Source organism: Protopterus annectens, chromosome 8.part0 (genome assembly GCF_019279795.1).
Source record: "Protopterus annectens isolate FY-2018-M chromosome 8.part0, PAN1.0, whole genome shotgun sequence".
Taxonomy (NCBI): domain Eukaryota; kingdom Metazoa; phylum Chordata; order Ceratodontiformes; family Protopteridae; genus Protopterus; species Protopterus annectens.
In genome coordinates this window covers 1455108921-1455136919 of record NC_056741.1, presented here as the reverse complement: position 1 = coordinate 1455136919, position 27999 = coordinate 1455108921, and the positions used below count along the sequence as shown (strand labels likewise).

The following is a 27999-nucleotide window of genomic DNA, read 5'->3' as shown; positions in this document are numbered from 1 at the left end:
CACTGTGAAGCTACTGAAAATGATTGGCTCCTACGCGAAAGTGGAGGAATCTCCTGGACCGATTTATTTTGGAATGATAGTACACGTCTTGGAGATCTACTGAGCACATCCAGTCATTGCTGTGCTAGAGGGGCACAATCGACTGCACAGTGACCATCCGAAACTTTGACTTCTGCACAAACAAATTTAGATGGCAGAGGTCCAAAATAGGACGCAGGTCCCCAGTTCTCTTTGGAACTAAAAAGCGGGAATACGTTCAGGATCCTGTGTGTCCTGCAGGGACCTCTTGGATGGCTCTTTTTAGAAGAGGGTTCGTGACTTCCTTCTGGGCCAGTTCTTTCTGACTGGGTGGCACGTCTAGAAGAGTTCTGGTCTTTGGGGGTGTTGTCTAGAAAGGGAATGTAATTGGCAGGCTAAAGGCAGCCAAAGCAAACACCTGCTTTCTGAATCTGTCCAGAGCTCTCAATTCTCAATTGGGAGGATGGACAGAGGAACTCTGCTCCACCAACTCCTCCTTGTTGGCAGCGGCCACTGCAATAGCATCAACTGTGACTGCCTTGGACCAGAATGCTTTATCTGCTAGGGGACTAAGGAACATATCCGCATTTCTTTGGCACTGGCTATATGGTATTCGGCTCTTTCCACTCCCTTCTGGCCACAAGGTTGATAAGAGGGTCAAGCAGGATGGGACACCCAAGAGGTAGATGGGTCCGTACCGAAAGCCTCCAAAAATACGGTTTCCTCTGAGGACGGGGGTTGGGATGACCAACCATCCTTGGCCTTAAGGATTTCGAGTATGTCTCCAAAGGAGACGTCCACAGGCAGAGATCGTGGGGACCCATCCCCTTCATCGGCATCTGTATCTTCCGTTAAAAGACTCCATAGGGGAGTCGAGATGTCTCTTCTTGCATGTCCTCTTACTTGGAACTTCCTCCATGGGAGGCTGTGGGAAAGACTCCGAAGAGGAGGGGACCCCTAAAGGAGAGGCTCCCCCCTGGAGGCTAGACCAGTTAGGCTGACCTGAGACAAAATGGAGATAGTCTGCTCAAATAATGGGACTGGGTGGGATGACCACGAGCAGGGGAGGCCGCTCTGACAGCAGAGAAGGATCTTTTCACTGCTTGGAAAGCGGTGGGGCTGGAAGAGGATCCATCTCCCTCTCCTGCAAATAATACTGCAGCAAAGGAGGGGGCAGACCTCAACAGACCCCCCCCCCCGCACCCCTGGACAGGACCTGCCCAGAGCTGTCGAAAGTGGAAGTGCTGAGCAGCAGAGACCTGGCCAATAACCCTGGACAGGAACCTGCCCCCAGAGATTCCTGAGTAGCAGCCTGGACCGGAGGGATGGTTTGTTCTGGGGGGGGGGGCAGAAGCCATCACCAATCCTGATGGGGTGGGGACCAAAGACGGACCCACAACTCCCACCACCTCTTTACCATGCCCTAGTCCCTGAGAATCCAAGCCTAAGGTCGGATGAGGAGAAGTAAAGTGTGTGGGGGGGGGGGTCGGAGAACGGATCCCTGTCCTGTGAGTTGGGGAAGCCAGAAGCCCCAACTCTTTATTTGAGCTTTCAAGAGGGATTTCGTCATCCTGTCCATATCCATAGGAAAAGCAGTCCTGGAAGATCGGGAGGATTGAGGACATATTGGAGAGCCCTGCCTGGAATCTGAGGGTCTTCTCTTGTGCTGCCTGGAGTGAGGCCTACTCAGAGGAGAAAAGGCCTGCACTGAAATTAACGGATCCAAGGGAAGGTCCTCCACGACTATTGGCTGCGGCACGACTCTCTGATCCAAACTGCTCGAAGCCGAACTTAAAGAAGGATCCAAGATAGCAACCCTCGAATCCTTCAGATCCGAGAGGGCTGGACCCATGGTCAAGGCTCCTATCCTCAGATATGAAGGTCTCAAATCTGGAGCCTTGGATCCGGGGGAGGGAGCTAAAGGTGTCGATCCGAAGGCCTGTGGTCCGAACCTTTGGATCCAGGAGTGGACTCCCTGGACCTTGGATCTGATACTGCCCTGCCTGGAGCCAGAGCCGAGGGCTTAGGATCTGACAGCCTGGGACGTTTAGACAGGGCTTCCTCCACCGAAGGAATTCTCTACTTCACCCCTGAAGAGCCCGCCTTGGCCAGGGAACCAGTGACCAAGGGGCCTCCATTCACTAGGCCTTTAATTAGTAACTTGTTCTGGCAGTCAACCAGAGCTCTGGGGTTGAAGGCGGCACAAATACCGCACTCCAACTTGAGATGGTCGCCGCTGAGACAATAGACCCTCCTCATGTGAGTCGGAAATGGGCATTTTCTGTCCACACGAGGAGCATTTCTTAAACCCTAAGGGTTTATCCAACATTACCACAACCAAATGAAAAAAAACCTCAACTCAAAGTCCAGACACAAGCACAAATTCAAAACCCAAAAAACAGTCTGAAACACTAAACTAACAAAAAAACTCTACCAAAGACTAGATTAACTGGAAACAAAGCAGTTTACAATAACCCTAAGCAGGCCCATGAAAAGGACGCCAAACGTTTTAAGTGGAAAAACAAAATGGGAGGGGTAGACAAGAAGATAAATGATAGCACTATAAGATAAAGGGTTAACATCAAAAAAAGAAATCCCAACCTAACTATGAGGAGCTGAGCAATCTGCGTCTGTCTTGAAGCGGCAAACGAGATCTGGGGGATTAGAGAGCAGCAGGGCATCATGGGAGGGGAGGAGCTTCAGCTAAGCTTTTGTCTGAAGTACGCCGGCTCGGATCCGATATCGGATCCTAGACCCTAACGTGAGGAATGGTGACTAAGATAACATCAGATTTGTGCCAACAAGGCTACATGACATGAGTCCTATACAAGGACCGTCTGTAGGTGCCCTCTTCACATGACTTTTTTTTTCTTCAAAATACTAAGATTGCTCTCAGAAGCTGAAGGAGCAGACACTTGTCTTAATGAGATACCTACAACAAACTGGCCGTTAATAGGCACACTCAAGACAGATGAACTCGGAATGCAAAGTTACTCAGCATTGCAGCTCCTTCTCAGGATTCACTGCTTAGACCTGCAAAGAGGACGGTTTATGTGCTTCAGTCTTTAGAAAAATAATTTTAAAGGACATTAATATATCAGTAGCTGTGAACCTTAACACTGGCCAATGCATTCCTCCAATAACCCTTTAGCCATGAATGCTGATGGTGTGAACAGCCTTAACTTGGAGCAATCAGTACCACATACAGTAGACTGGTTGTACAGGACCTGCAGCAGACAGTATAATATGCAGAACCTCTACAAGAGCAGAATAAAAACTGAATAAAACAGCAGGCCCCCCCCCCCCCCCCCCACACACACACACACACACACACACACACACACACACACACACACACACACACACCAGAGAGAGTGCAGCAAAGCTTCTAAGATGGCATCCACCCACACAAAGTGTTCGAAAAGTAAATACTGCTGGCTTACGTAATGGAGCACCAGAGCATTCTATACAGAAGTAGGCACTACAGAACTGTGACAAGACGAGACTTTTTTCTCCTCTGTAGAACCACATATGCTACACAGACTCCACACATTATGGACAATGATGGAAGACACAGAGTTGCAAAAAGCACCAGTGAGCTTGCACTTTTAAGTGCAAGTAAACAAAACTATGCTGCAGACTGATAGGACAAAAATGATCACTAGGAGAGCACAGCATCAAACTCGTGGAAATGAAAGGCTGAGGATGCTCAACATTTGACCACTACAAAGAAAGGGAGTATTCAACAGGATAACTACACAGTGGTCTAAAGATAAATAGTGCTGCACAATGGTTATCTACTGACAACTGCATTCCACTAGCAAACAGCAAGAATCTTTTTATCTCTTTTGGGAAATAGTTTTATGGTCCTGCAGTACATTTTCTGAAGAAAAAAAGACTCAAACCCTAGTTGGAATATTGTTAACCAAATTGTGTAAACAGGCTACTACTGTCTATACAGACTAAATGGACAACTCTCTGAAGCGAGATGCTAAAGTAAAAACTTCTACAGTACCATGGTGATTTGTCACTCTAAACTAAAGTCTGAAACTTGGGTCTGATCAATTACATGTTTAAAATAAACTAAATGGCAAGAAAACTATATTTCAAAACGTTACCACTTCCTATCAAGTGTTTTTAAAGATGTGGCCAAAAACTGAGAAGGAAATCAAAAGCAGTAATAGAGGACATCAACAAGACTGACAGCAAGATGCAGCTAAGCAGGATTCATCAACATTTTTCTCCCTGGATCTTATCTTCATCCCAATGCCCAAAAGGAAATCATCCTGGCACCAAAAATAAATGCCAAAAAATGGTGAAAAGCTGATACAGCAAAGATTCATAGGTTCATAGGTTGGTACTAGGCTATCAGCCCTAGGGCCTATACAAGCCTAGCCATAACAATTCCCTGGCTATTTCTTCCCACATTATTTACTTTCCTGGACCCCTGTCTAGCAGGGCGACTGACGTGATCCCTGGGGTGAATTTCCTTTCTCCCATCCAATTGTCAAGGTTCCTCTTGAAGAGGTCCAAAGAGGCACTCTGCTTGACATGTATGGGCAATCTATTCCACAGTCTGGGGAGTGTCTGGGTCAGGAACCTATCCCTCCAGCATGTTTTGTTTATTGTGATGACAAGGTTTAGATCCCTGGAGCGTGTAGCTCTGAGGGATTGGAATTTCTTTAAGTGTAGCATGTCCAACAGCTCTGGGTTTGACATGGCCTTGTATGTTAAGCAGAGATCGCCTCTGAGTAGACGATATGCGACAGAGTATAGCTGGAGTTTTCTAAGGCGGTCAGCGTAGGGCATCTGCTTTAGGCCTGTGATTCTTTTAGTGAGGTATTTCTGAGGCCTTTCCAGTTGTTGCAGATGTTCTTGAGAGGTACATACCAAATGGGGCATTGTATTCTATAATGGGTCTAATGAGGGATGAGTACAGTGGGACAATGACCTCCTTTTTTCTGGATGAAAAGCCCTTCGTGATGAGGTGTGCCACATAGGATTTCCTGACTGTTGTGGCGATGTGGTTATCGAAGGTGAGACCACTGTCCACCTGTGTCCCTAAGTCTCTTATCACACTTTCTGTGTTTAGTGTACTGCCACCTATATGGTAATTCATGGATACATGTTTTTCCCAAAGGGGATAACAATACATTTCTTGGCATTGAGCTTGAGCCCATGGCTCTGGCACCAAGCATCTGTTTCTGTAAGGCCCTTTTGTAGAGTATCCACATCATTTGGGATTCAATAATGGCTCCCAGTTTGCAGTCATCTGCAAACTTTGTTAGCCAGAGTCCCTTAGTGTTGATCTGTACTTCAGAGAAGTAGATGCCAAACAAGAGCGGCCCCAGGACTGAACCCTGAGGTACTCCACTTGTCACTTGTCTGGAGCTGGATTTGGAGTCGGCTACTTTTACAGTGTGGGTTCTATCAGTAAGCCATTTAGCAACCCATTGGGTGACATAGGGATTAATGCCCAACTTAGTAAGTTTATCTATGATTCCAGAGTGGGGGATGGTGTCAAAGGCCTTGGCAAGGTCTAGATAGGCTGTGTGGACCACCTTACCCTTGTCCATGGCTCTGGAGACTGATTCAAAGAAGTCAATCAGGTTCAGGAGACAAGATTGGCCCTTCACAAACCCAAACTGGGTGGGTGTTTGAAGGTTGCCAATGTCTTTGTTTATAAGTTCCATGATAATACGCTCCATGGCCTTGCAGATAAGGCTTGCCAAACTAATGGGACGGTAGTTTCCGGGATCCAAGGTGGATCCCACCTTGTGGATTGGGATAACTGTAGCTCTGCGCCACTCAGTGGGTACGAAACCTGAGGTGAGGCTATGATTAAACATGACACTTAGGTGAGGTGCCAGTTCATATTGTAGTTCATGTAGTACACAGCCCAGGATGTCATCTGGTCCCATGGATGCTGTATTCTTGGCTTTAGAGAGTGCGTTTTGTACCTGTGTGGCCGTTATTACTGGAATTTGGCAATCTTCCGGTATTGAGATGGGCCATTTAGGGGGTGAGAGGGGGTGAAGTTGGCACTGAATCGATCTGCCAGGATATTGGCAATATCTTTCGGATCAGTATATTTAATGCCATTCTGTTTTAGCTCAGAGCAGATCTGAGCATTGCCATTTAGATTCTTGACATAGTTATAGAATGCTTTGTGGTTGTCTTTGGAATCTTTGGCAATTTTATTTTCGTAACTAGCTTTGGAGGATTTTATGAGGCATCTCAGTTTCTTACTGAGGCTAGTAAGGGAGTTTTTTGCATCCTGGGATTTTCCTCTTTTCTGAAAAAGTTTCTTCCTTTTATTGTAAAGTTTGTTTATGGCAGGGGACCACCAGATTGGCTTCCTTTTTTTGGATGACAGCATTTTGCTTCTATTTGGGATGGCACAATTCATGCACGAGTGGATGTGCTCGTACAGTGCCTTAGTGTAGGATTCAGCAGTTGAACTTTCAGTTCCCGTCTGCATGGGTGTCATGAAGTTTGTCACTTCTGACTTGAGTAGCATGAAGTTGGCTTTGGAGAAGTTTTTTATGGTGGTTTCTTTACTGGGGGGTGGGGGTGGGATGTGGATGTTAAGGGTGATTAAGCTTATGGTCAGACCTGACTAACGAGGGGGTGACCATAGGTATGGAGCATTGATTTCCTATGTTGGTAATGACCAGGTCTAGGATATTGGAACCCCTGGTGGGACTATGGATTAGTTGATCCAGGGCGTTGGAATTTATGAATTCCAAGAACCGTTGCGCAAAGGTGTTAGGACATGAGACATGAAAAAATAAAGCATACTTTACGCAAATACACTTGATACATGATGAAACAAAGCAGCACATGATTTAAGTAGGATACTCAAAACAAACAACTTCCTTCAAAAGGGTAAAACAGCATCTATTCCGTCAACCCACCATATACTTGCTGGAAAAACTCTGGGGAATAGTATTTGTGCATCTACAGTCACAAAGCTCTGCATAAACAAAAGCAGCAAGGTGCCACTAGAGTCTGGCCAAACAATTTATTTGAAAAAGAATAAAACAAATGTGGTATCTTTACTGGAAGAATTAAAGAACAGATATTAATACTAATAACACCAACTTTTTCAAGAGAAAGCTTTAATTAACAAATTCTGGGGAAGAAAAACCAACAGTTTTGGTACATTACAAAGCAGCAATTCTGAACTAGGACATTTCTTTTGGTTTCTGTAGCCCTTTATTAGCAACAAAATCTGAAGGTATCTGCAGTACAATGCGTCAGTTAACCAACTACTCTCTGTTTCATTGTCTACCAGAATATATAGGATAACTTATAAATGTATTTTTTTTCTAAAGAAAAATTCTTCCACCCTTTTGCCAGTTTTTTTTTTGTCCTGCAAAACTAATCTGCAAGCAGAGTACATATGCACAGGTCTGTTCAGTGCAAATTTTACATAAATTCTTTTCATATGCCCTGGGTGAATACTTCCTGAAGACTGTGCATCACACCTCCTGATCCATCATCATTCCACACTTCTTAAAACTAACCTTCCTTCTCATCTCTTTATCACTCAAGAAAACCTTTTTGCATCTCAGGCTAGAAGACACTATACTTGTGACAGAGAGGGCTTTGCAGTTCCAGGTTTAAGTATACCCAACAACCAGCAATTGTATCATTTTAGGGCTAGGCTGAGGCAGGGGAAGAGTGCAGGTGGCATCCTGAGTATTTGAAGTTCAGTGGACTGTCAACACTCCTGCCGCATAACTCACTGAGCTGTCCTGCCAATTTCGGCACTGACTTGATTGGGTATAATTCAGAAATGAAAAATTCACATTCATCCCACTCTTCTTCAGCTCCAAGATAGCCTAAAAGTAAGAGAAAAAATGGTTGTTACAATCTTAAACTTGGATATGAAAAAATAAATGTGCCTCCTTAATCCCAACACTAGCACAAACAAATCGCAATACATGACTATAAGCTAGCATTCAAATACAGCTACCACTGTTTTGCTACAGTATCCACACAGCCAATCAACTCTGTATACTCCATCTGTGAACATGGTAAAATGCAAGTCAGACAGCTTTAATAACGAAGATACTGTTTTGTATATACACTTCCACTCGCACATTAAACTAGATATGGAATACGCACTTACAAAACAACTCTCTTGCTAATACAGGACACATCCAGAATTTATAAGTAGTTTCCCTTGCAGTAAAAGTTGGTAAGCAATGAACAAGTACAGCACCTATCAAGAAATGACTTCACGGAAACTACTGCAGTTTGTTGTGCACTTCAGTTAAACTGCGACCAAATAGTTTATTTTCAGTGAACAGAAAAATGTAAAAACTGTTCATCGAAATTACCTTCAGCTAACTTTTTTTTTTTTGTGGGAGGCAAGCCACCCCTGCATCCCCTATATGAGGAGAAATCCCCAGACATATATACCAACTATGAGGATGCACAATAGTGGAGAAAGAGGCAAACTCCACTGCTGGCAAAAGTAGTTTTGGCAAATCATTTTTGAACTTTTTACATTCGCCAAAACTAACTCTGGCAACTGGACACACTCCCAAACAAAGCTAACAAAAGACGATATTAGACAATATTTCAAACTGCAATGTGAAACAGTCTACCTGGAAAGGCAAAGTGTGAGAAAAGAAATGGGACTACTTATTGGAAGAATAATCAGCAAAAAGGAGAAAGGTACAGACTGAACACTGAATTAGCATAACAAGGAAAATCACTACTTAACAAGTAGCTAGGTAACCAGTAGCTAGGTTAAGAGAACCGGCAAGCTGTCAAAAACTGTAAGACAAAGATGTAACACATGGTGCCACAGCAGCAGGAAATTTGTCACGGAGAGTATAAACTAAACCCTAGGAAGAATAATTAGGAATTTAGGATGATGTGTTCCGAGTGCCAGAATAGATCCTATTCCCAATAGCACTGAAATGGATTCAATGGTTTATCGGAGAATGGAAAAAAAAAACTAAAAATGAACACAGGCAAACAGACAGAGATGGAACAGTTTAGGAAATCTTTAGAGAAAACACAATGTGACACCTGATACTTTAAAACAGGAATAGAGGCTACCTTAAGGATAAACTTTCACTAGGCTGATTATAAAAAAGACAGTGAAGAATTAGTAACAGTGCGTACCCTTGATGCCCAATAAGACCATCTCAGGAGCAAACACCAGTCAAGAGCTGGGGGGACAGACAGGAACAAATATGTATCTAAGAGTGCACTTAATGCAGTTTCTGAAACTAGACAATAGTGTACCACAACTACAATATCATGTAAAAAATGAAATAAGCTAGCAAAGATGTCCTAATGAAAGAATAATGTGCAGCACAGACAATACAAATGTAAGGGTCTTTACGTCCAAAATAAATAACTAAAAATGATTAAAAAAAAAAAAATTCCAAAATGGAAATGTTGCAAGGACAGTCAACAACTGGCTTAATGGAAGGACTCGAGGAAAAAACAGTGAAATAAGAAAGAGCAGGTACGACACTGAATAAGAAAGAAACACTGTGTAGACAGAGATGCTCTGGTAAGGCTTACCAAGGATAAGGCTCGTGTAAAGGCACAACTACAAAGAATAATACAAGAATCAGCTGACCAATAAGAGGATTAGCACAGCATCATGGAAACTGGAAAAACTGCAAGCAGATGCAACAAGAAATTAATTTATGGAAAATGTTAAAAAACTAGGAAACCACCTACTAGGGAAAACAGTGCATCACAAAATTAAAGGATATAAAAATAAAACGAAAATCATGAAAGACAATTAAAATAATGTGACAGCTTGGTGACATATGGGCTCAAAGTTCTATGGACATTAAAATGGTCTCAATTTTACTTCAAGAATATCCTTCAAATGCAGTATTCAAGCTTTCAACTATGCTACATCCACTGGCACACAAGAAAATGCAAAGTTAACTTATCTGTACCAACATGCATAGTGTTCAATACATCCATCTTAATAGTATGACAAAGGTGACCCTGACAGCTGCCCCAGTCAAAAAAAAGTGCAACATGAGTGCAGCCATGGCTTCTGCGAGATGCAGTTTTTCATAGGTTACTGCTTGCTCATCCATACAGTCAAACTGCATGCAGACTGCTGGTTTCTACTGCAGATTACCTCAATATAGCTACAGGATGAAATACAGTGAAGACTACGCTACCTCCAAGTACATCTACATACACAAATACATACTCACTGTATCAGCTGACCTTTAAGACGAACCCTCTCTAGAAGTAATTGTTGGGATTTCCTCTTCTGTCATCCTTAGACTGGCACAATTCTAGAAATTCTCTTGTTCCCAACACCAGACTAGCACAGTGTACAAAGCCCTTCTTCTCACTATTTCAGTTCCATGCATCAAGTTAGCACAACCAGAAATGCAACTTCAGCAGTTATGTAAGGTACCTACAATAAGAGTAGACTTTAAGAAATCACTGCAACAGCAAATCTTAAAATTTGGTTATACTCTTGTGTCCTCTATCTGGCCAGATTCTGTGCAACTGTCTCACTTTTCTTTAAGAGACCCAATATTGATGGTGCCTATGAAGGTACTGGTGTATGTTAGCACTGCTCTATACTTTTAACTTATTAATTTGTTGGCCAGGTAAATCCGCAGGATACAAGTGCCCTTTTTCAGGGGAAATACTGGGACTACTGTCAGGTTGTGTGTCTTCTGTTCTTTGAATCATTAAGGGCTTCATAGGATGGTATGTTTGTATTAGACAGCAATTTTTTTTTAATTAAAAGTACAGCTGTGTACAAACTTATAACTGCAGACGCTAGGCAAAGATAGCACCTATTTTAGGATTAGTTCATGTATGCTGAGTGCCATAATAGATCCTGTCTTCACTGCCACTGAAATGGATTCCATGGCTTATTGGAGAATGAAAAGACCTACAAACAACATTGATTGTTGAAGTAGCGCTAACTTTTGGGACATCTGCTGCAGAAGACTCAACGTCTGGCCTGACTTTTTTTTTTCCCCTACAGAAACATCTTTATTGAATCAGTACTTATGACATAGGCAATCATACATAAATGAAAATAAACCGTATTGACATTTTCAGTTACAAACATAATACATCACATATAATGTTCTATGTAGTCACAGTCAATTGAACATTACATAGCTTATTCAATTCCTGCCTTCTTTTAAACATCATTCCTCATCCAAAACATTCTGCATGTACTGTTGCCACAATTCCTATTTTTTCTAATTTGCTCCTAATCTTTTCTAAAGATCCCACTTTAGTTCTTTCATCTCTCTCACTATATTCACTATTTCTAGTACAACTGGTTTATAAAGATTTCCATTTTCTAGCAATGGCTTTAGCAACTACCAGAATTAAACTTAGGAAGGCTTTACTATATCTAGGCAATTCTGATTCTCTATCACAGCTCAAAAAAAAAAAATTCCTTAGTTACACCAATTAACTCATCCTATATTTCTGACAGAGTAGTCTGCAGGTATTTTTTTTACATCTGCCAGCTCATATATTCCCCAAAAATATGGTCCCCATTATCTCTGTCTTCTCCATCACACCTCCAACATTGACATCTAGAGTCTGCTTGGGGTATAAAAACACCTATGCAAACACTTTCAAGCAAAAATCTTAAATCTTCTAGACTTTGTTGAATATTTGGGAGCCATACATACATCCTCCCACTGTTTCTCTGTGAATTGCATATCCAGTCTCTATTACCAATCCTCCTAACCTCCTCTGACTCCTACAGTTATCATGCAATGTTTACATGCTCTAGTAATTATCCCTTTTTTAACAACAGCTCCTATTCAAGATTCTATTAAAAGCTGGTCTTTCACTTATGATTCCTGTATTCCTTTCTCTTTCAGTATACACAGATACCAATCTTTGACAGGGAAGGCAATCTCTAACCTGGAGTCCAAAAGTATTATTGGCCCCCTGCCATTCTATTACCATTCTCTCTCTAATTATTTGCTCCCAATACCTTGGTTCTTTTGCAATTTTTCTCCAGTAAATTCTTGCTTCCTCTTGCCTATTCTCTATACTGCTAATTGCAGTCATCCCTAATGTTTGATCCGACTTTAAGAGCTTCGTAATCTTCCTCCTTCAGGCTGAGAGGACACCCTCCCACCTGGACATCAGCACCTTGCGCTACACAATCACATCCACCAGTGCCTCCTTACTTTCTTGCCCTAGTAATCAAAAGGAGTCTGATAGAAGTTAGTGAACTAGGCACTTGTGGGAAATGCCCCCAAGGATGGCAGCCCAACAAGAAGACCTCACATTAAAAACTTGTAAGGTCAACAGAGAGGGAATGGTGGAAACAGGAAGACTGGGTATCCACATCAACCCCAGTGTGAGTAACAGGTAGAAAGCAAGAGGAGGGAAATATTACTGCAACAGTGACCACACTCAAACAGTGATCACACTCAAACAACTGCAATTATGGTTAAGTGCCTATGCAGCTGTACTAGGGTCATCATACTGACTACTGCTGCAGTAGTATTAACTTTTGGGGAGGAATCCCCACAGCTTATGGGCTAGAAGGTGACTTTGAGAAGGTACAGACTGCAAAAACTTCGGCAGGATGGTCATGGCAAATCCTGCTCTGGCTCTAGAGGTCATGTCTACAGTGTAGTGTTTGGAAAAGGCATGGTCAGATAAACTGTATAAGCTGCTTCCAGAATGGTCTAGCTGTTGAGCTGTCTTATGGAAGTATTTTTAGCTGCTGCTCTTGTGGAGAGGGCCCTTACATGCCCTAAAACAGTTCTGCCTTGGGAAAAGTAGACGGAGATATAATGGGCAACCATTTTGAGATAGTCTGTTCTGGGACAGGGCTGTCCTCCCTTTCCTCTGTAAAGGCTAAGAATAACTGATCCAAGTACTTAATTTTTTCTGGGTAAAATGTCTGCTGACTACACACATTCCGGACATGCAAGAACCTTTTGCTCGGCAGAATATGAAAGAATGCTGGGAGGTTGATGGCCTGTTTAGAGAGACTTCTTTCATCACCTTAGGCATGAAAGTGAAGTTGGTGTGCAGGGTTTCTCTGTCCACATAGAAAATGAGAAAAGACTACTTGCACATAAGCACCTATAGTTCAGATATTCACCTGAAAGACATTATTGCCTCTCAGAGGACTGTTTTCCAAGTCAAGTACTTGAGGGGTTGCTCTCACTGCTGGCTCAAATTGTGGGAAGGTTAACTTTTTCAACACAGTTCAGGTCCCACATAGGAGAGATTTCCTTCTGATGTGGCCTAAGGTGTAGAAGATTATTTTTTATTACAACCCTGCAGCCTTGATGATAAAGTCCTGCATCAGCCTCAAAAAATCTTAGTAGGTGGAAGGCCTGTCACTCCCAAGTTTAGGAAATATGGTATACGTCCATGGTCTGAATGCCCTCGGTCTGCTTTGCAGCACAGTGCTCACCTTACAAGACTTCAGTCTTGGAACTGTTGCCATCCTCATATACCAAATTCAAAAACAGCCTACCCAGACAAATTCTTCTATGGTAGATGTGAGCTCTAAAGGCAGTCTGTGCCCTTTTCTTAAAGGAAGGATAACGCCAGCAGGAGAGAATCCAAGGAAACTAATGCAGTGAATGAAAAAGATCTTGCAATGCGAGGATCACAGCAGTTACAATTACTTGCATACCATAGTTCAAAGGAGGGGGAGTCCTTACCTTTACTGGGTCACAGTTAGATGTTAAATGGGTGTTTTCTTTTCCCCACTGGACAATCAATGTGGAGTTATAACTATCACTGGTTTGCATGGGAACCCAAGATTCACTAACTGGAGGAGGGCTCAGACTTAAGTTGCATGCCCAGTTTCCTCCTTTTGCATAATGCTTTCAGTGACCCTCTCCAGTGGCGTTCTCTGGAGCAGACAGAGAATTCACAAGAATGCGGGAGACAATGATCCAAAGAGCTTTGTGGGGGCAAGGTAAGCCTGGGCAGAGTTGTCTCTCAAAGGACTCTAAGCCAATGCTGAGACAGATCTGAATGCCACCCCTGTAGGATCCAATGATCCTGACAAAGGGAAGCCCTGAGAACCTATATGGCTCTGCTCTGAAGCACACACCAGTGCCAAGCTGTCCAATGCTGTAGCTCTGAGGGGAAGAGACAGCTGTGACAACTTTGGTGTCAAACCTGATCCCACAATGCCAGCCACCACCCCCTCAGCTCAGAGATCGACTGGGTCAGAGAAACAGATGGCATCAATGAAGTCCAAACCTTTGGATCAGACATGAGTAAACCCTGCGACTCACTCAGCTCCAGGTGCCTCGAATCCAAAGGTTGGATTAGGGAGGAGCCAATGTTCAGAGTGGAGGAAGGAAGGATACTTCAGAATGTGGATCTTCTGCATCGGACTTGAACTCAAATATTCCAGAGATTGATTTTTTTTTTTTAACAAGAGTCTCTCCATCTTGTGCTACTCCCTTTTTCTTTTCAGTTTTCTACAATTCTGGAAGCTTCTTGGTTGCCAGGGAAAAAGACCATGAAGACTATGAAGGAGGAACTTCTTTCATTATGGCAGACAGAAGCCCCTTAAGTTGAATTTACTGCACCTTTCAGCAATGGCCCTGGCTCCACAAAGGGCACAACTTTGACCGTTTCTCCAAATGTGATGCCCCTAAGCAGTACACACTGTGTGTGGACATCCTGGTTGGGAATTTTATGCTTGCAAGAAACGCATTTTTTTTTAAAAGCCAGGTGGGTTTATCACCATCTTGAAACAAGGGAAAAGCGCCAATACTATCCACAAAAGACTAGGACAATAACAATAAGCACAGTAACAAGAGCAACACTAGCACTAATTACCAACAACAAACCACACTACAAAGGTAGAAAAAGAAAAACCATGACCAAAATACAGGAGGGAAGAAATTACCCTACGTAGTGCTAAGTTATTTTATTTTTATTTTTTGCAAGGGGAAGTAGAAAGCAGTACAGAAGAGGAGAACACAAAGAACAGTATCCCCAAAAAGGGAAAAAAGAAAAAATGTTATTTTATTTTTATTTTACATTTGTTAACCGGGATAGTCCGACTGGACAGAGGTCCATTTACAGCGGAGGCCCGGGGAGAAAAGCTCCACAGTTTATTAGCAACAATTAAAAGCTGAAGGACAAACAAGCAAACAAAAACCATAAATCAGTGAAACATTAAAAATACAGTAGTACTAACAAGTATATTTACAATTATCTAGTGTTATTTGTTCATCAAGTTAACAGGCTACAGCTATTCAAAGTATGTAATCCTAAAAATTAGGTAAAGGAGAGAGGGGTATCTAGGGGTAATTATGTGATACATGGACATATCCAGTTTTTAGTAAGATGAAGTTTGAGTAAGTGTTTGAAAGTCTGGGTGGAGGAGGCAGACGTAACAGAAGTAGGGAGTTTATTCCAGCCTTTTGCTGTGGTGTGAGAAAATAGTGCTTTCCCTGCTGTGTTACTTGCTCTAGTAATAGTAAGGAGAGACTTATTAGTTGACCGAAGAGGGCGAGAGGTAGAACAGTGAGATAGCAGGTGATTTAAGGCAGGAGTTTTTTCAGGGTAAGTGAGTATGCTGAAGGCTGTGAGAAGTTGTTGATAGCTAAGTAGTTGCAGACGTTTTAGCCATTGCAAGCCCCTTAGAGCCTGACACTGATGGCTTCTGTACAGAGAGTGGTTAAAAAACCTAACAATGTTATTACAGCATGCCTCAAGTTTGGTAAGATCTGTTTTTCTGGTTTGGATTAGGATAGGTGCAGCATACATCAGAGTGGATAGAAGGTGAGCTTGGGCGAGGGTGACTCTTGCCTTGTCTGTAGGGCGTTTTTTTGTCTATAGACAGTTCCCATTTTTTGTGTACCTTTTTAATAGTCTGGGCTATGTGGACATCAAAGTAAATGTTATCCATTTCTACCCCAAGGAGTAGAGTATGGCTTGGTTGGAGATATGACAATGCCATTATCAGAGTTGATGGTGAAAGCGAGGGGGATGGGTTTGTATTTATTAGGAGAGAACAGAAGTAACTTGGTCTTGTTTGGGTTGAGAATAAGCTGGATGTTTGTCATCCATTTTTCTGTGGAGCTAAAGGATTCTTGGGTAAGCTTTTGTAAAGTGGTAAGGCATGGGGATGCGCAGATAAGTGAGTCATCTGCATACTGTATGAGTGAGGCTTGCTGGGTAGCAGTAGCAAGGTTGTTTGTAAAGAGAGAGAAAATAATTGAACCCAGGATTGAGCCCTGTGGAACACCTATGGTTACTGGAAGTTGGGGAGCTAGAACTCCTTACCATAGAACTAACTGTTGTCTGTTGGCTAGGTAGTTTCCGAACCAATCTATAGTAGCAGGAGCAAAGGATATGATGTGAGACCATACTGAATGCTTTTGATAGGTCTAGAAATATGGAAGAAAAAGTTATTTTCATTTCTGTACTGGTTGACTTGATGTGTAAATGAGAGGAGAACAGTGGTTGTACCATAGTGAGGGCAAAAACCATGTTGTGTGGGGGAGAGAAGGTCATTAGTAGTAAGGAATTGCATGACTTGTGTGTGAATACATTTCTCAAGAAGTTTAGAAAGGGGAGGCGAAGGGGCGGTAGTTGGAGAAGTCATAGGTGTTTCCACCTTTGTGGAGGGGAATGACATGAGAAACTTTCTAGAGCTGAGGATCACAGGCTTCCTGAATAGACCAGTTAATAAGAATAAAAATGGGGTAGGATAAGGATTTGGTGGCTATTTTTAGAAAGTTTTCAGGTATATTATCAGCTGCAAGGGTAGCAGGTTTAAGTTTTAGGAGTTTTTTTAATGGTGGAAGTGGGTATGGGTGAAAGAGTAAAGGAGGGTATATTTTTGGGGTTTTGTGATAGAGTGAGTGAGGAGTTATTTGAGGATAGTTGTTTAGATGGTGAATGGATGGAGTCTATAAAGTGATGATTAAACTGGGAAGCTATCTCACTGTTATTACAGGGGGTGGTTGTTCTACCAGGTTTTAAGAGGGAGTTGATGGCTTGCCAAAATTTTTGTGGGTGTTTTGAGTGTTTATTTTGTAGTCTTAGGAAATAGTTCTGTTTGTCCAAATTTGTCTGCTTTTTGGCTTGGTTCCTGAGAAATTGATATCTATGCCTATTTTGTGGGGAATCGTCTTTTTTCCACTGTTTCCAGGCTTTTTCTCTAGATTTTAATAAGGCTCTAGTATCCCTGGTAAGCCATGGAGCATAATTTGTTTTTGCCCTAATTTTCCTGATGGGTGCAATAGTATTAAGGACATTGATAAATGTGCTGTTAAAGTAGTCGACTGCTTGGTCTAATCCTAGGGACAGAAGTGGTTTCCAGTTGCATACTTTCAGTATAGTGTTTAGTTCCTGGGGTTTTAAGTTGCTCTCATCTCTAACTTGTCTATATTTTACGGGTGTTGGAATAGTGGCACATTTCCTTAGGAGAAAGATGGGGGGGTGGTGGTTGCTGAGGACATCTGGAAAACAGCCAGATGTGTTGTTAGGTTTGGGATAGTTTACTAGTATCCAGTCAAGAATAGACTGTTTATGGGATTTTTTTATCTGTTCTAGTGGGTTCCTGGATAAGTTGGGTAAATCTGAAGAGGTTAATGTGACTGGTGGGGTTATTGGAGTTATAGGTTGACCAGTTGACATTTATATCACCTAGTATAATGGTCTCTTGTGGAAGGTTGTTCGAGATCCACTAGAGGGTTTCTCCAATTATTGGGGAGTTGTTTCCTGGAGGAATATAACTACAGAGAATGCTAATTCTCTTTGTGTTGCTTACAGTTAGCATGGAGCCTAAGGTTTCTGCATTTTGGAATTTTGGCAATGAGAGTTGTAGGGGTTGAAGGTTGAGTGTATTTTTAAACAAAACTGCAACTCCACCTCCTTTCCTTCCTGTTCTGTCTAGTCTTAAGATATTGTACCCTGGAGGTAGGATTTCATCATTTAGGATACTGGGTTTCAGCCAGGTTTCAGTTATGGCAAGTATGTCTGGGGAGTGTTGGGATATAAATGAGTGCAGATTTGCGAGTTTGTTAGAGATGCTATGGATATTTATGTGAATTAGGTCAGTTTTATGCCTGTTGGAGGGTAGGGTAGTATATGGTCCGGAGTTTGGATGTATAACACCTGAAATGAGTAGCCTTATGCTGGACAGTATAATGTGTTTAATGGTGCGAGCTACTTCTATATAGGATTTATTCTGTAATGGTTTAGTGTATGTATTTGATAGGCAAATCCTGTATGAGTGTAGTATACAAGTATCTCTAAATAGTGAGGGGCAGATAGGGAAATGTATGTGAGTTGTGGGGTATGCTATACTATGTGCTGTGTGGTAGGAGGTATTGTGAAGAGGTAAATTGGTTTGTGTTGATGTACGGTGAGTTAAGCTGGCTGGTGTTAAGCAAGAGAAGTGATGGTGATGTTTGCATTGTAGTAGTGAAGCCGTGTCTGACTAATAGCAGTTATGAGTGATAACTATAGGGCGGGGAAGAGGTGAGTGTTTGTTATAGTGAGTGTCTATTTGGTAGGAGGGTAGGGGGTGTGATTTGGGTAGGTAGGAATATGTAGCTGATTGATTTTGGAGATGGTCAGGTGGTATGGTGTTAGCAATATATTTGGCTGTATTGGGGGTGGGTGGGAATGGGGGTAGGGAAGTGGAGCGGGGCTTAGCCAGACCTCAGGACTGCAGAGCCAATCTGTGAGTTCTGTTCAAGACAGAGTAGGCATGGAGCACAAAAGGATAGGAGTGCTAAAAAACAAGCCAATTATTTTACACAAACTGTATCTCTTGCCTGTAGCTATTTGAGTGCTACTTTGCAAAAGTAGGAGAGAGGCCTTAATGCTTATTGCCAATGCTGCTGATTCCCTATCAGGACACTATCTAATGTTACATAGATAAAGACTAAAGAACTATTACTGGTTAACAACCTTATGTCCTTTTCAGTATTACAGAAAAGTAGACTGTTATTAGGTTCAGGTTCACAAAGTAGTCTCCTACCGTTATGAGCCTGATTGGGACATGCAGGTATGCCTCCTTGAGGTCCAATGTTACCAGTCAGACTCCTTGCCCAGCATGGGAAGAAGCTGCTATAGAGTGAGCATCTTGAATTTTGGTACGAGTAGAGATGTGTTCAGGATGGATAGGTCAAAAATAGGTCTCCAATATTTTTCCTTCCTTGGTACCAGGAATAGTCTGGAATAAAAACCTTGACCTTGTTCGTGCATAGGTACCTCTTGAATAGCTTTCATGTTTATGAGATCTGTAATTTGCCTTTATGCCTCTGCCCTTTGATTGTGTGGCAGGTATGGCATGCCTCCCATTTTTGGAAGGGTGTGAAAATGGAATCTGTAGCCTCTGTTTATAATGTCCAGGATCCATTTGTCTTTTGTGACAATATGCCAATTTTTTGAAAATAATGCCAGTTTTCCTCCTAAGGGGGCTGCCATTTGAGCCTCGCTTGGCATGCAAAGGGGAAAGTCATTGGGCTTGCTTTCTGAATGATTGCGAGTTATCCTCCTCTTTGTGTAGGAGCTTGCCATTGTCTGCCTCTAAACAATCATTGGGATTGTCCCTTGCCCCTCGGGTGTCTGTATCTACCTCTTTGGGGTCTGTCCGTGGCTGGAAAGGACCAATTTCTACTGAAACGTGGGGGTTGTACCTGTAGAAAATCTTTCACAGTTTGCATTGATTTAGCCTTTTCCTCCATTTTCCTTAATACCTCCACAGCATTAGCACCAAATAATACATCCTTTTGTAGAGGGGCATCTAGTAATTTAGCTTTGACATGATCAGGCAAGGTTTATTCCTTGAGCCAGGCATGTCTAGGTATGACTGATCCTGTAACAGCAGCTCTACATGAGGCCTCTAGAGCATCAAAACCACATTGTAAGGTATGCTTACCCACTTGTTCCGCACTATGCATCAAATCCTGCAACTCCTTCAAGTCTGGTTGTTCAGGTTGTGACATTTTACTTTTCAATTGTGATAACAAAAACTGTTGGTATTTTAGCATATGGAACTGACAGTTTACAGCCCTCATGGTTAAGGTAGCCAAGGTATATACCTTTTTTCCCCACCTTTCTAAGGATCTGGAATCTCTCTTGGAAGGTAATGGATTTTTAGCAGTGGAGGCCTTAATTCCCTTGGGGCCCTGTGAGATGGTTTCTGGGTCAGCAGCATGGCTTTTGTATAGAAATTGGTGAGAGTCAGGAACCCTGTAGTACCTGTCAGGCTTGACTGGGGCTGGAGGCAGAGAATTCGGGTTAAGGCAGGCCTCAGAGTAAACATCATCTAGGATGTCCAAGACAGGAGGTATAGCCAGAGGCCTGTGCTGAGGTAGCAAGAGAAATTCCCTAAGCCTTTTCTTGGAATCTGAATAATCTTGGCCTTCCCAGTGGAAGTGTTCCCTTAAGGTATGCAAAGTTTCCCCAAATGAGTAATCCTCTGGGGGGGATACAGAAGGAATGGACTCCTCTGCATCAGAGTCTTCAAAAGGGGAGTAAGAATGTTCCTGATCATCAGAGTGCTCTGAAATAATGGAGCCCTGATCAGAGGAGTGGGATTCTTCCTCCACTCTGGGCCTTTTGTCCGGTGGGGGTTGAGAACCCCTGATAAGAGTAATTAAATCCTCAGCCATTTTAAGCATCTGTTTCTTAGGCATGGGGCCTGTAGATGGGCCCTGTGTAGCTTGTTTCTTAGAATGTATGGCTGCTTTAGACTTAGTGAAAGCCTTGATGGAAAAAGAAGAGGAAGGTCTGAAGACACCTTGAGTGGAGGTAGACCTGTCCACATTTTGAGGTTCAACGCCAAGAGTGGCTTCGGTATCTGTAGGGGTGTGGGCCGAGGAGCCTGCGACCTCGGGCACAGGAGACACTGCCAATGAAGTGTCGTCGGTAGTCAGGGGCTGCATAGGCGCTTCGCTGAGAACCGGACCACGTGTAGTCGGCTTTGGCGTGGTGTCGGAAGAGGCCGCGGACCTCGTGTGTCGGTCCTTATCTTTGCGTTTTTTAGACAAAACTGGAGTCGGAGTATCCGACGACATAATATAGTTAAATGTTTTTCCAAAATAATGCTGGGCGAACTCCGCCCGACGCTTAATGGTGCGTTTGTTGAATGTAGCACAAAAGCGACAGACCGAGACGTCGTGGTCTGGGCCTAAACAATGTATACAGAGGGAATGGAAATCCTTATGCGGTATTTGCTTCCCACATGAAATACAATTATTAACTTTGTCTGACATCGGTCTGAAGCAAGAAAAGTTTCCCCAACGGGGTACTTAGCTTTCAAGAAGACTTCGGTTTCAAAATTTTCGTAATTTCAGGAGCTGGCCGACCGGCACTTGCGAACTGCTTCTGCTTCGGGCACCACGCGGCAAGAAAGACTGGAGAAAATGGCGTCGGCTGGTTCCTTTATACCCCTGTCGCACTGACATCAGGGAAGAAGCGACAACAACCGACGCCGGACCTAGACTTTGGAATTCAGCCGACCGAGGACCCGCCTGACGGCAGGAGAACCCATCTGTTATGACTGCAGCTGTATGCACGATGAACATCTGCAGTATGTATCTTAGGGAACAAAGAGTGCAACAGGTCTATTTAGATATCTATACCCACATAAAGAATGTTAATCTTATTTGTACACAAACACTGCTACCAGAACGACTTACTAATCTTTACACTATTTCTTAGTCAAATACTGATGTGTCACAATGCAATACCACTACCTTTGGATCATTCCGACTTGCATTTAAAACATTTTAGGATACTCTCAGAGAATCCTTACATTAAGCTTCATATTAAATTACAGAAACGGTCTAGAAACAGAACTAAAAAAATAACATGGTATTAGAGAAAGAACAAATGCAAACTTGTGTTAAGGGAATACAGAAATTAACATTTTACAAAATTAACAAAACCTAGCTTCCTTGGGCAGCAGTTAAATTCACCGCTACTTATGCCAGTGGAACCAAAACACTTTTTTATTATTTATCAAAACTTAGTAAAACTAATAGGAGTATTTTATCTCATATCAAGTGAAAATGTAGAGGTTACAACAATAACTAACTAAACATTTTCTCTAAAATTATTCAAAATAATAGAATAATTTCATGGACTAAGTTCTCTACACCACCCAAAATACTGAGCAATACTAAGGACTAATAAGTCAGCAAGAAATCTTGGATGGTATTTGTAAATTCTATTTAAAAAACCTAGACCTAACAGAAAAAAGAAAACTCTTGAGCGTCCCCCCTTTACCCATAATGCACCTGACTGAATACCTCAGATCAAGTTTGCTGACAGAATAAGCAGGGGAGGAGGAAAGAAAATTCCCATGTTTCCAACTGACTCTGGGTCTGTCACCACTGTAACAGTAAGCCAGACCACGAAAGAGGGTAGAGACCACACGTTCTTCCAAAAGAATCAGGTAGAGAGCTGGAGGCTGAGGAGTTCAGGAAACATGAAAATGGACAACTCAGATGGAACATTACTGTGAGTACTTAACTTCTTTACCTGAAGTCGTCAATTTTCAATGTTATCCTCAATGGATGGGACAGAGTCCCCAGTTACCTTACTTTCTGGGTGGACTAAGGAAGGATGTTGCACATCACCATTGAGACAAATGATGCTCTACCCATGCAGACCAAATCCAATTTGTAATGAGTAATACATATATGGAGTTTAGACCATGTTGCTGCTGCACATATGTTGTCCATAGATGCTCTAGGTTGAAAATTAATACAGTATGCAGATGACTGAACCTTAAACTGCACCTCCCGTGTCCTCCCTGAACCTCTAATCAAAACCCAACAATTTTTCTCAGCAACTGAATCATGGCTTAGAGTCCCAACTCTTTCTACACCCCCCCCCCCCCAAAAAAAAAAAACAAACTTATGCTATTCCACCCTAAAAATACCACCCTCAACCCAGGCCAACTAAATATTTAAGCAGCTGGTAATACCATCTTAGACAAACTAAACTACTTGGTGTTATAATTGATGATAAACTCAACTTTGACCGACATATTCAACAAAATATCAAAAAAAAAAATAGGATTACTCTACAGAAACAGACAATTCTTTACCGATACAACCAACACTACCCTGGCTAAAACTTTCCTGCTCCCATCACTTCTCTACGGTTGCTGTACACTAACCAATCTGCAGAGCTCCACCAAAATTAAAATTAGAGCGATGCTACAACAAAGTTGCAAAGTTTGTAACCAACTACTGCATGCATCACTGTACATCAAAGAATTAAACTGGTTAGAATTAACACAACACTTTTCATATAAACACCTAATTACAACACACAACCTATTTTATAAGCCCACTACCTGTCTAGCTCTAAAAGACCTAATATAATACAAACCAAACAGACCTCTCAGATCTGTAGATAAACCTCCTTGAAATCTACAAACCTCCTAGAAACCCAGAAAAATCTCTATACTCACACTCTATTGCTAAATCCTGGAACACCCTCCTTTCCAAGATTGGGCTAACTTGTAGCCTACAGTACAGTTGTGTACACTTACCATAAATGTAGATGTTTGAGTATATTCACTGTTGCAGTCATCACACATTTGGGTTATCTGCCTGCAGGTAGCCCTCAGCTGGCCTGAATACCAGAGTCTTCGTATTTCTGCATTGGATGCTGTCGCTTCTTCCATGATGTCAGTGGTATAAAACATGCAGCCGATGCCATTACATCAGTTTTTCTTGCCCCAGATGTCAGGTGCCCCCATAACAGGAAGCAATTAAATGGTACGGTAAAACCCCTATCAAAAAGCAAATACACAAAAAAAAATAGACATACCAACCATAAGGAGAGGTAGAGCCAAGAGAAGTCAGGGGGCTGGAGGGAGGGTAACCAGGACTACAACAGTGAATACACTCGAACATCTACATTTATGGTAAGTGTACACAACTGTACTATGTTCTTCGTGTTTCACTGTTGCAATCATCGCATTTGGGTTGATTCCCAAAGCTAAGGAAGGGAGGAGAAAGTTAAAGAGCATTAGGGCCAACTATTAATCCCTGCAAGACTGCAGTGGCAAATCCAGCTCTGGATTTCGAAAAGATAGGCAAGTGGTAATGCTTGGTGAAGGTATGTACAGAGCTCCAGGTAGCAGCTTCTAGGATGTCCCTGGTAGGGACCCCTCTGAGAAATGCCACAGAGGCAGATGCAGCCCTGGTGGAATGTGATCTTATCCCCTGTGGGGTAGGTTTTCCATGGTGCTTGTAGCAGAAATGAATGCAATGGGCTATCCATTTGGAAATGGTTTGCTTTGAAATGGCCTTCCCCTCTGCCCCTGCAGCAAAGCTAACTAGCAGCTGCTCAGATTTTCTGGTAGGCTTAGTCCTGTCCAAACAGAATCCAAGTTGTCTGTGCACATCCAGAGTGTGCAGTATTCATTCCCCTTTGTTTTCTGGATTAGGTAAAAGGTAGGCAATTGAATGGACTGATTTAGGGCCACAGAAGACACCACCTTGGGCATAAAGGAAGGGTTAGTCCTGAGGGAAACCCTATACGTATGGAAGATAATGAAGGGTTCCACTGCCATGAGAGCCTGTAATTCAGACACACTTCTTGCTGAAGTGATGGCTAGAAGGAAGGTTGTTTTCCGAGAGAGGAATTTTCAACTCTGCTGTAGCCGCTTGGTTCAAAGTGGGGGGAGTGAGCTTTTCCAATACAAAGTTAAGGTCCCAGGCTGGAGTGGGAGCTCTCCTGGGGGGGGGGGGTCCTTAAATTTTTGGCCCCTCTAAGGAATTGCTTTAGCAAGGGGTCAGAGAAAATGGGTGGCTCTGTATTATAATGTGCTGAAATGGCAGAGGCATGAATTTTAACCGACGAGAAGGATAGGACCCTGTGGAGCATCTATTAAGTACTGTAGAATCTGAGGTAAGCTGGGCACAGTTATGCCCATCCCCCTGAGCCAGACTCCAGGAACAGTATTTCTTCCACTTTTCAGCATAGGATTTTCTAGTACTAGGCCTCCTTGCCTCCAGAATGACGTCCAATACCTGCTTACTGAGGGATGCTAAGGGAGAGCTCAAGGAATTAGCCAGGTTGCAAGGTTCAGGGTTTGAAGCTGAGGGTGCAGAATCTGGCCCGCCTGCTGGGACAGCAGGGAAGGGGTACGAGGCAGATGCCATGCTGTGCAAGAGGGGGTACCAGTGCTGGCATGGCCAGTTTGGTGCAATCAGTATTGTCCTTGGCTTGTCCTGTTTAATCTTTAGTAGAACCTTCGAGAGGAGAGGCAGAGGGGGAAAGGTATCAACTGAGAGGCTTTCCCAGGTAAAGGACAGGGCATCCACTTTCCAAGCTTGGCTGTGGGGAGTTCTTGTGCAGAATTTGTTCAATTGGTAGTTCTGAAGGGAGGCAAACAGGTCTATCTCTGGAGTCCCCCATTTGTTCCTCAAGAGGTTGAATATTTTGGCTTCTAGTTTCCATTCGTGTGGGTCCATGAGATTTCTGCTTAAGTCGTCTGCCAGTGAATTTAGTATGCCTGGCAGGAACGGAGCTTGCAGGTGTACTTGGTAGCTCAAGGCTGTGTTCCACAGAGCCATGGCTAGTCTGCAGAAAGGGTACGAGCGAGTTCCCCCCTGCTTGTTTATGTACCACATAACTGTGGTGTTGTCTGTATTTACCAATAGTTGTCCTGGAAGAATACAGTCTTTGAAGGCTGTCAGAGCATTCTGTACAGCTAACATTTCTTTTTGATTGATATGCAGGTGCATCTGTCTCGGGTTCCATTTGCCCTGAATGCACTGCCCTGCCATGTAAGCCTCCCCATGCATAGTCTGATGCATCTGTTAGGGTTTGGGCGGCAGGGGGTAGAGTGAAAGGGAGTCCCTTGTTGTGATAGCCGGCTTCTGCCCACCAAAGGGACTCTGTTTTGATACAAGGAATGATAGAAATCATTATTTCTAGGTCCTGAGAATGTTGACACCATAGGCTTTTTAGATACCATTGGAGTTTCCTCATATGCAGTCTTGCTTACGGAATTAGTAAAATGCAACAGGCCATAAACCCCAGTTCTTGCAGTACTTTCCTTGTAGATAGCTGGGGTTTTGCGGCCAATAGTTTGCAGTAGGTTGTCAAATAAACTTGTTTTTCTGGAGTGGGGAATGCCATTGGGAAAGTTGTGCTCAAGCTTGCTCCCAGCAATACAATCTATTGGCAGGGTACTAGGTGGCATTTCTTTTCGTTGATGGTGTACCCCACTGAGGTTAGAAGTTTCTTTACGAATGCCAGGTGTTGCAATAGCAAGTCCTAGCTTTCTGCCTGAATCAGACAATCGTCCAAATATGGGTAAATTTGAATATTTCTCTGCCTGCAAAATGCAATGGCTGGAGCTAGGCACTTTGTGAATACCCTGGGTGCAGTAGATAAGCCAAAGGGAAGTGCAGAGAACTGATGCATGGAACCTGCCCTGAAGCATAGGTATTTCCTTTAAGATTCCCTTATTGGGATATGCATATGCAGGTAAGTTTCCTTTAAGTCTAGGGTTGCCAGCCAGGCATCCTTGGCTAGCATGGGAAGAAGCTGTTGCAGAGTTAGAATTTTGGAACTACCAGAAAGATGTTGAGAATAGAGAGGTCCACGATAGGACGCCAGGAGTTGACTTTTCTGGGTACCAGGAAAAGTCTTGAATAAAAGCCTTGTCCCCTTTGTTCTGCTGGGACAGGCTGAATAGCCCTGATATTGAGGAGAGAGAGAACCTGCTGTTGGGCCTCCGCCCATTGATTTGGGGGTAGGTCTGGCTAACCATTTGGTGTTGGTAGGGTGTGGAAGTGCAATCTGTATCCTTGGGAAACTATGTTCAAAGCCCAACTGTCCTGGGTAACGAGTTCCCAGTTTTTTGCATGCAGGGCGAGCTTTCCTCCTAAGGGAGCAGGTAGTAGAGCAGGGCTTGGAAGGGTTAAGGTTAAGTCATTGTGCCATTTTTCTGTAGGGGGTGGCTTACTACTCTCTGCTTTGGAAGTGGGAGCCCCCCACTGCTTAGGTTTGTGCGAAGCCTGAGACTATAGCCTAGGTGGTCTGCTGTCCCTGGGTTTGGACTGAAAAGGCCTAGAAGGGACTGGAAAGGACCAGTTCTTTGAAGCCCAATGCCTACTGAATCTGGGAGGCTATACTTGTAGGAAATCTTTAACAGTTTGCATAGATTTAGCTTTTTCCTCCATCCTTTTGAGGACTTCTGCTTTGTTGCCAAAAAGGTGGTCTTGGTTTAAGGGAGCATCCAGTAATTTAGCTTTTACATTCCTTAAGCCAAGCATGCCCTCTAAGTACAGACCCAGTGACTGCAGCCCTGCAACATGCTTCTAAAGCGTCAAAACCACATTGCAAAGTATGTTTACCAACTTGTTCTGCAGAATGCATTAAATCCTGTAATTCTTTGTGTTCAGTACAGTCAGGAATCAACATAATTTTCTGTTTAAGTAGCCCCATACCATGCTGCTGATACTTGAACATATGAAACTGGCAATTTAAAGCCCTAATGGCCAAAGCAGCAGAAGTGTATACCTTCTTACGCCATCTGTCTAAGGCTCTAGAATCTCTATCAGAAGGGGCAGGATTTTTGACAGCAGTAGCCTTAACGCCTTTTGGTCCTTGGAAAATGGTCTCTGGATTCAAAGAAGGATTTGTGAAGAGGAACTTGTGAGAGTAGGGTAATACCAGTCAGGTTTTCTGGGAGCTGGAGGTAAAGTGTTTGGGGACAGGCTAGATTCCAAGAAAGCATCATCTACAATGTCCAGAACAGGAGGGATAGCTAAATGCCTGTGTTGAGGTAGAATTCCCTAACCCTCTTTTTGGAGTCAGAGTAATCCTGGCTTTCCCAGCGGAAATGCTCCCTAAGAGTGTGCAAGGTTCCACCGAAAGAAAAATCTTATGGAGGGGAAGCAGAGGGAATGGAATCCTCTGCATCAGAATCCTCATAAGTAGATAAGGGCAAATCCTGGTAATCAGAAGGAGCAGAAAAATCAGATTCCTGAT

At 43.0% G+C, this 27999-nt stretch overlaps 1 protein-coding gene across 1 annotated transcript in view; it reads right to left on the bottom strand.

Moving 5' to 3' along the window:
• Positions 1–7122: 7122 nt before the first annotated feature.
• MEMO1 (mediator of cell motility 1) overlaps positions 7123–27999 on the bottom strand; it is a 1101660-nt gene continuing 1080783 nt past the window's right edge. The window contains exon 9 of the mRNA XM_044081058.1: positions 7123–7865. Within this exon, the coding sequence (XP_043936993.1) occupies positions 7734–7865 (132 nt within the window). The 3' untranslated portion in view covers positions 7123–7733. The remainder of the gene's footprint in view (positions 7866–27999) is intronic.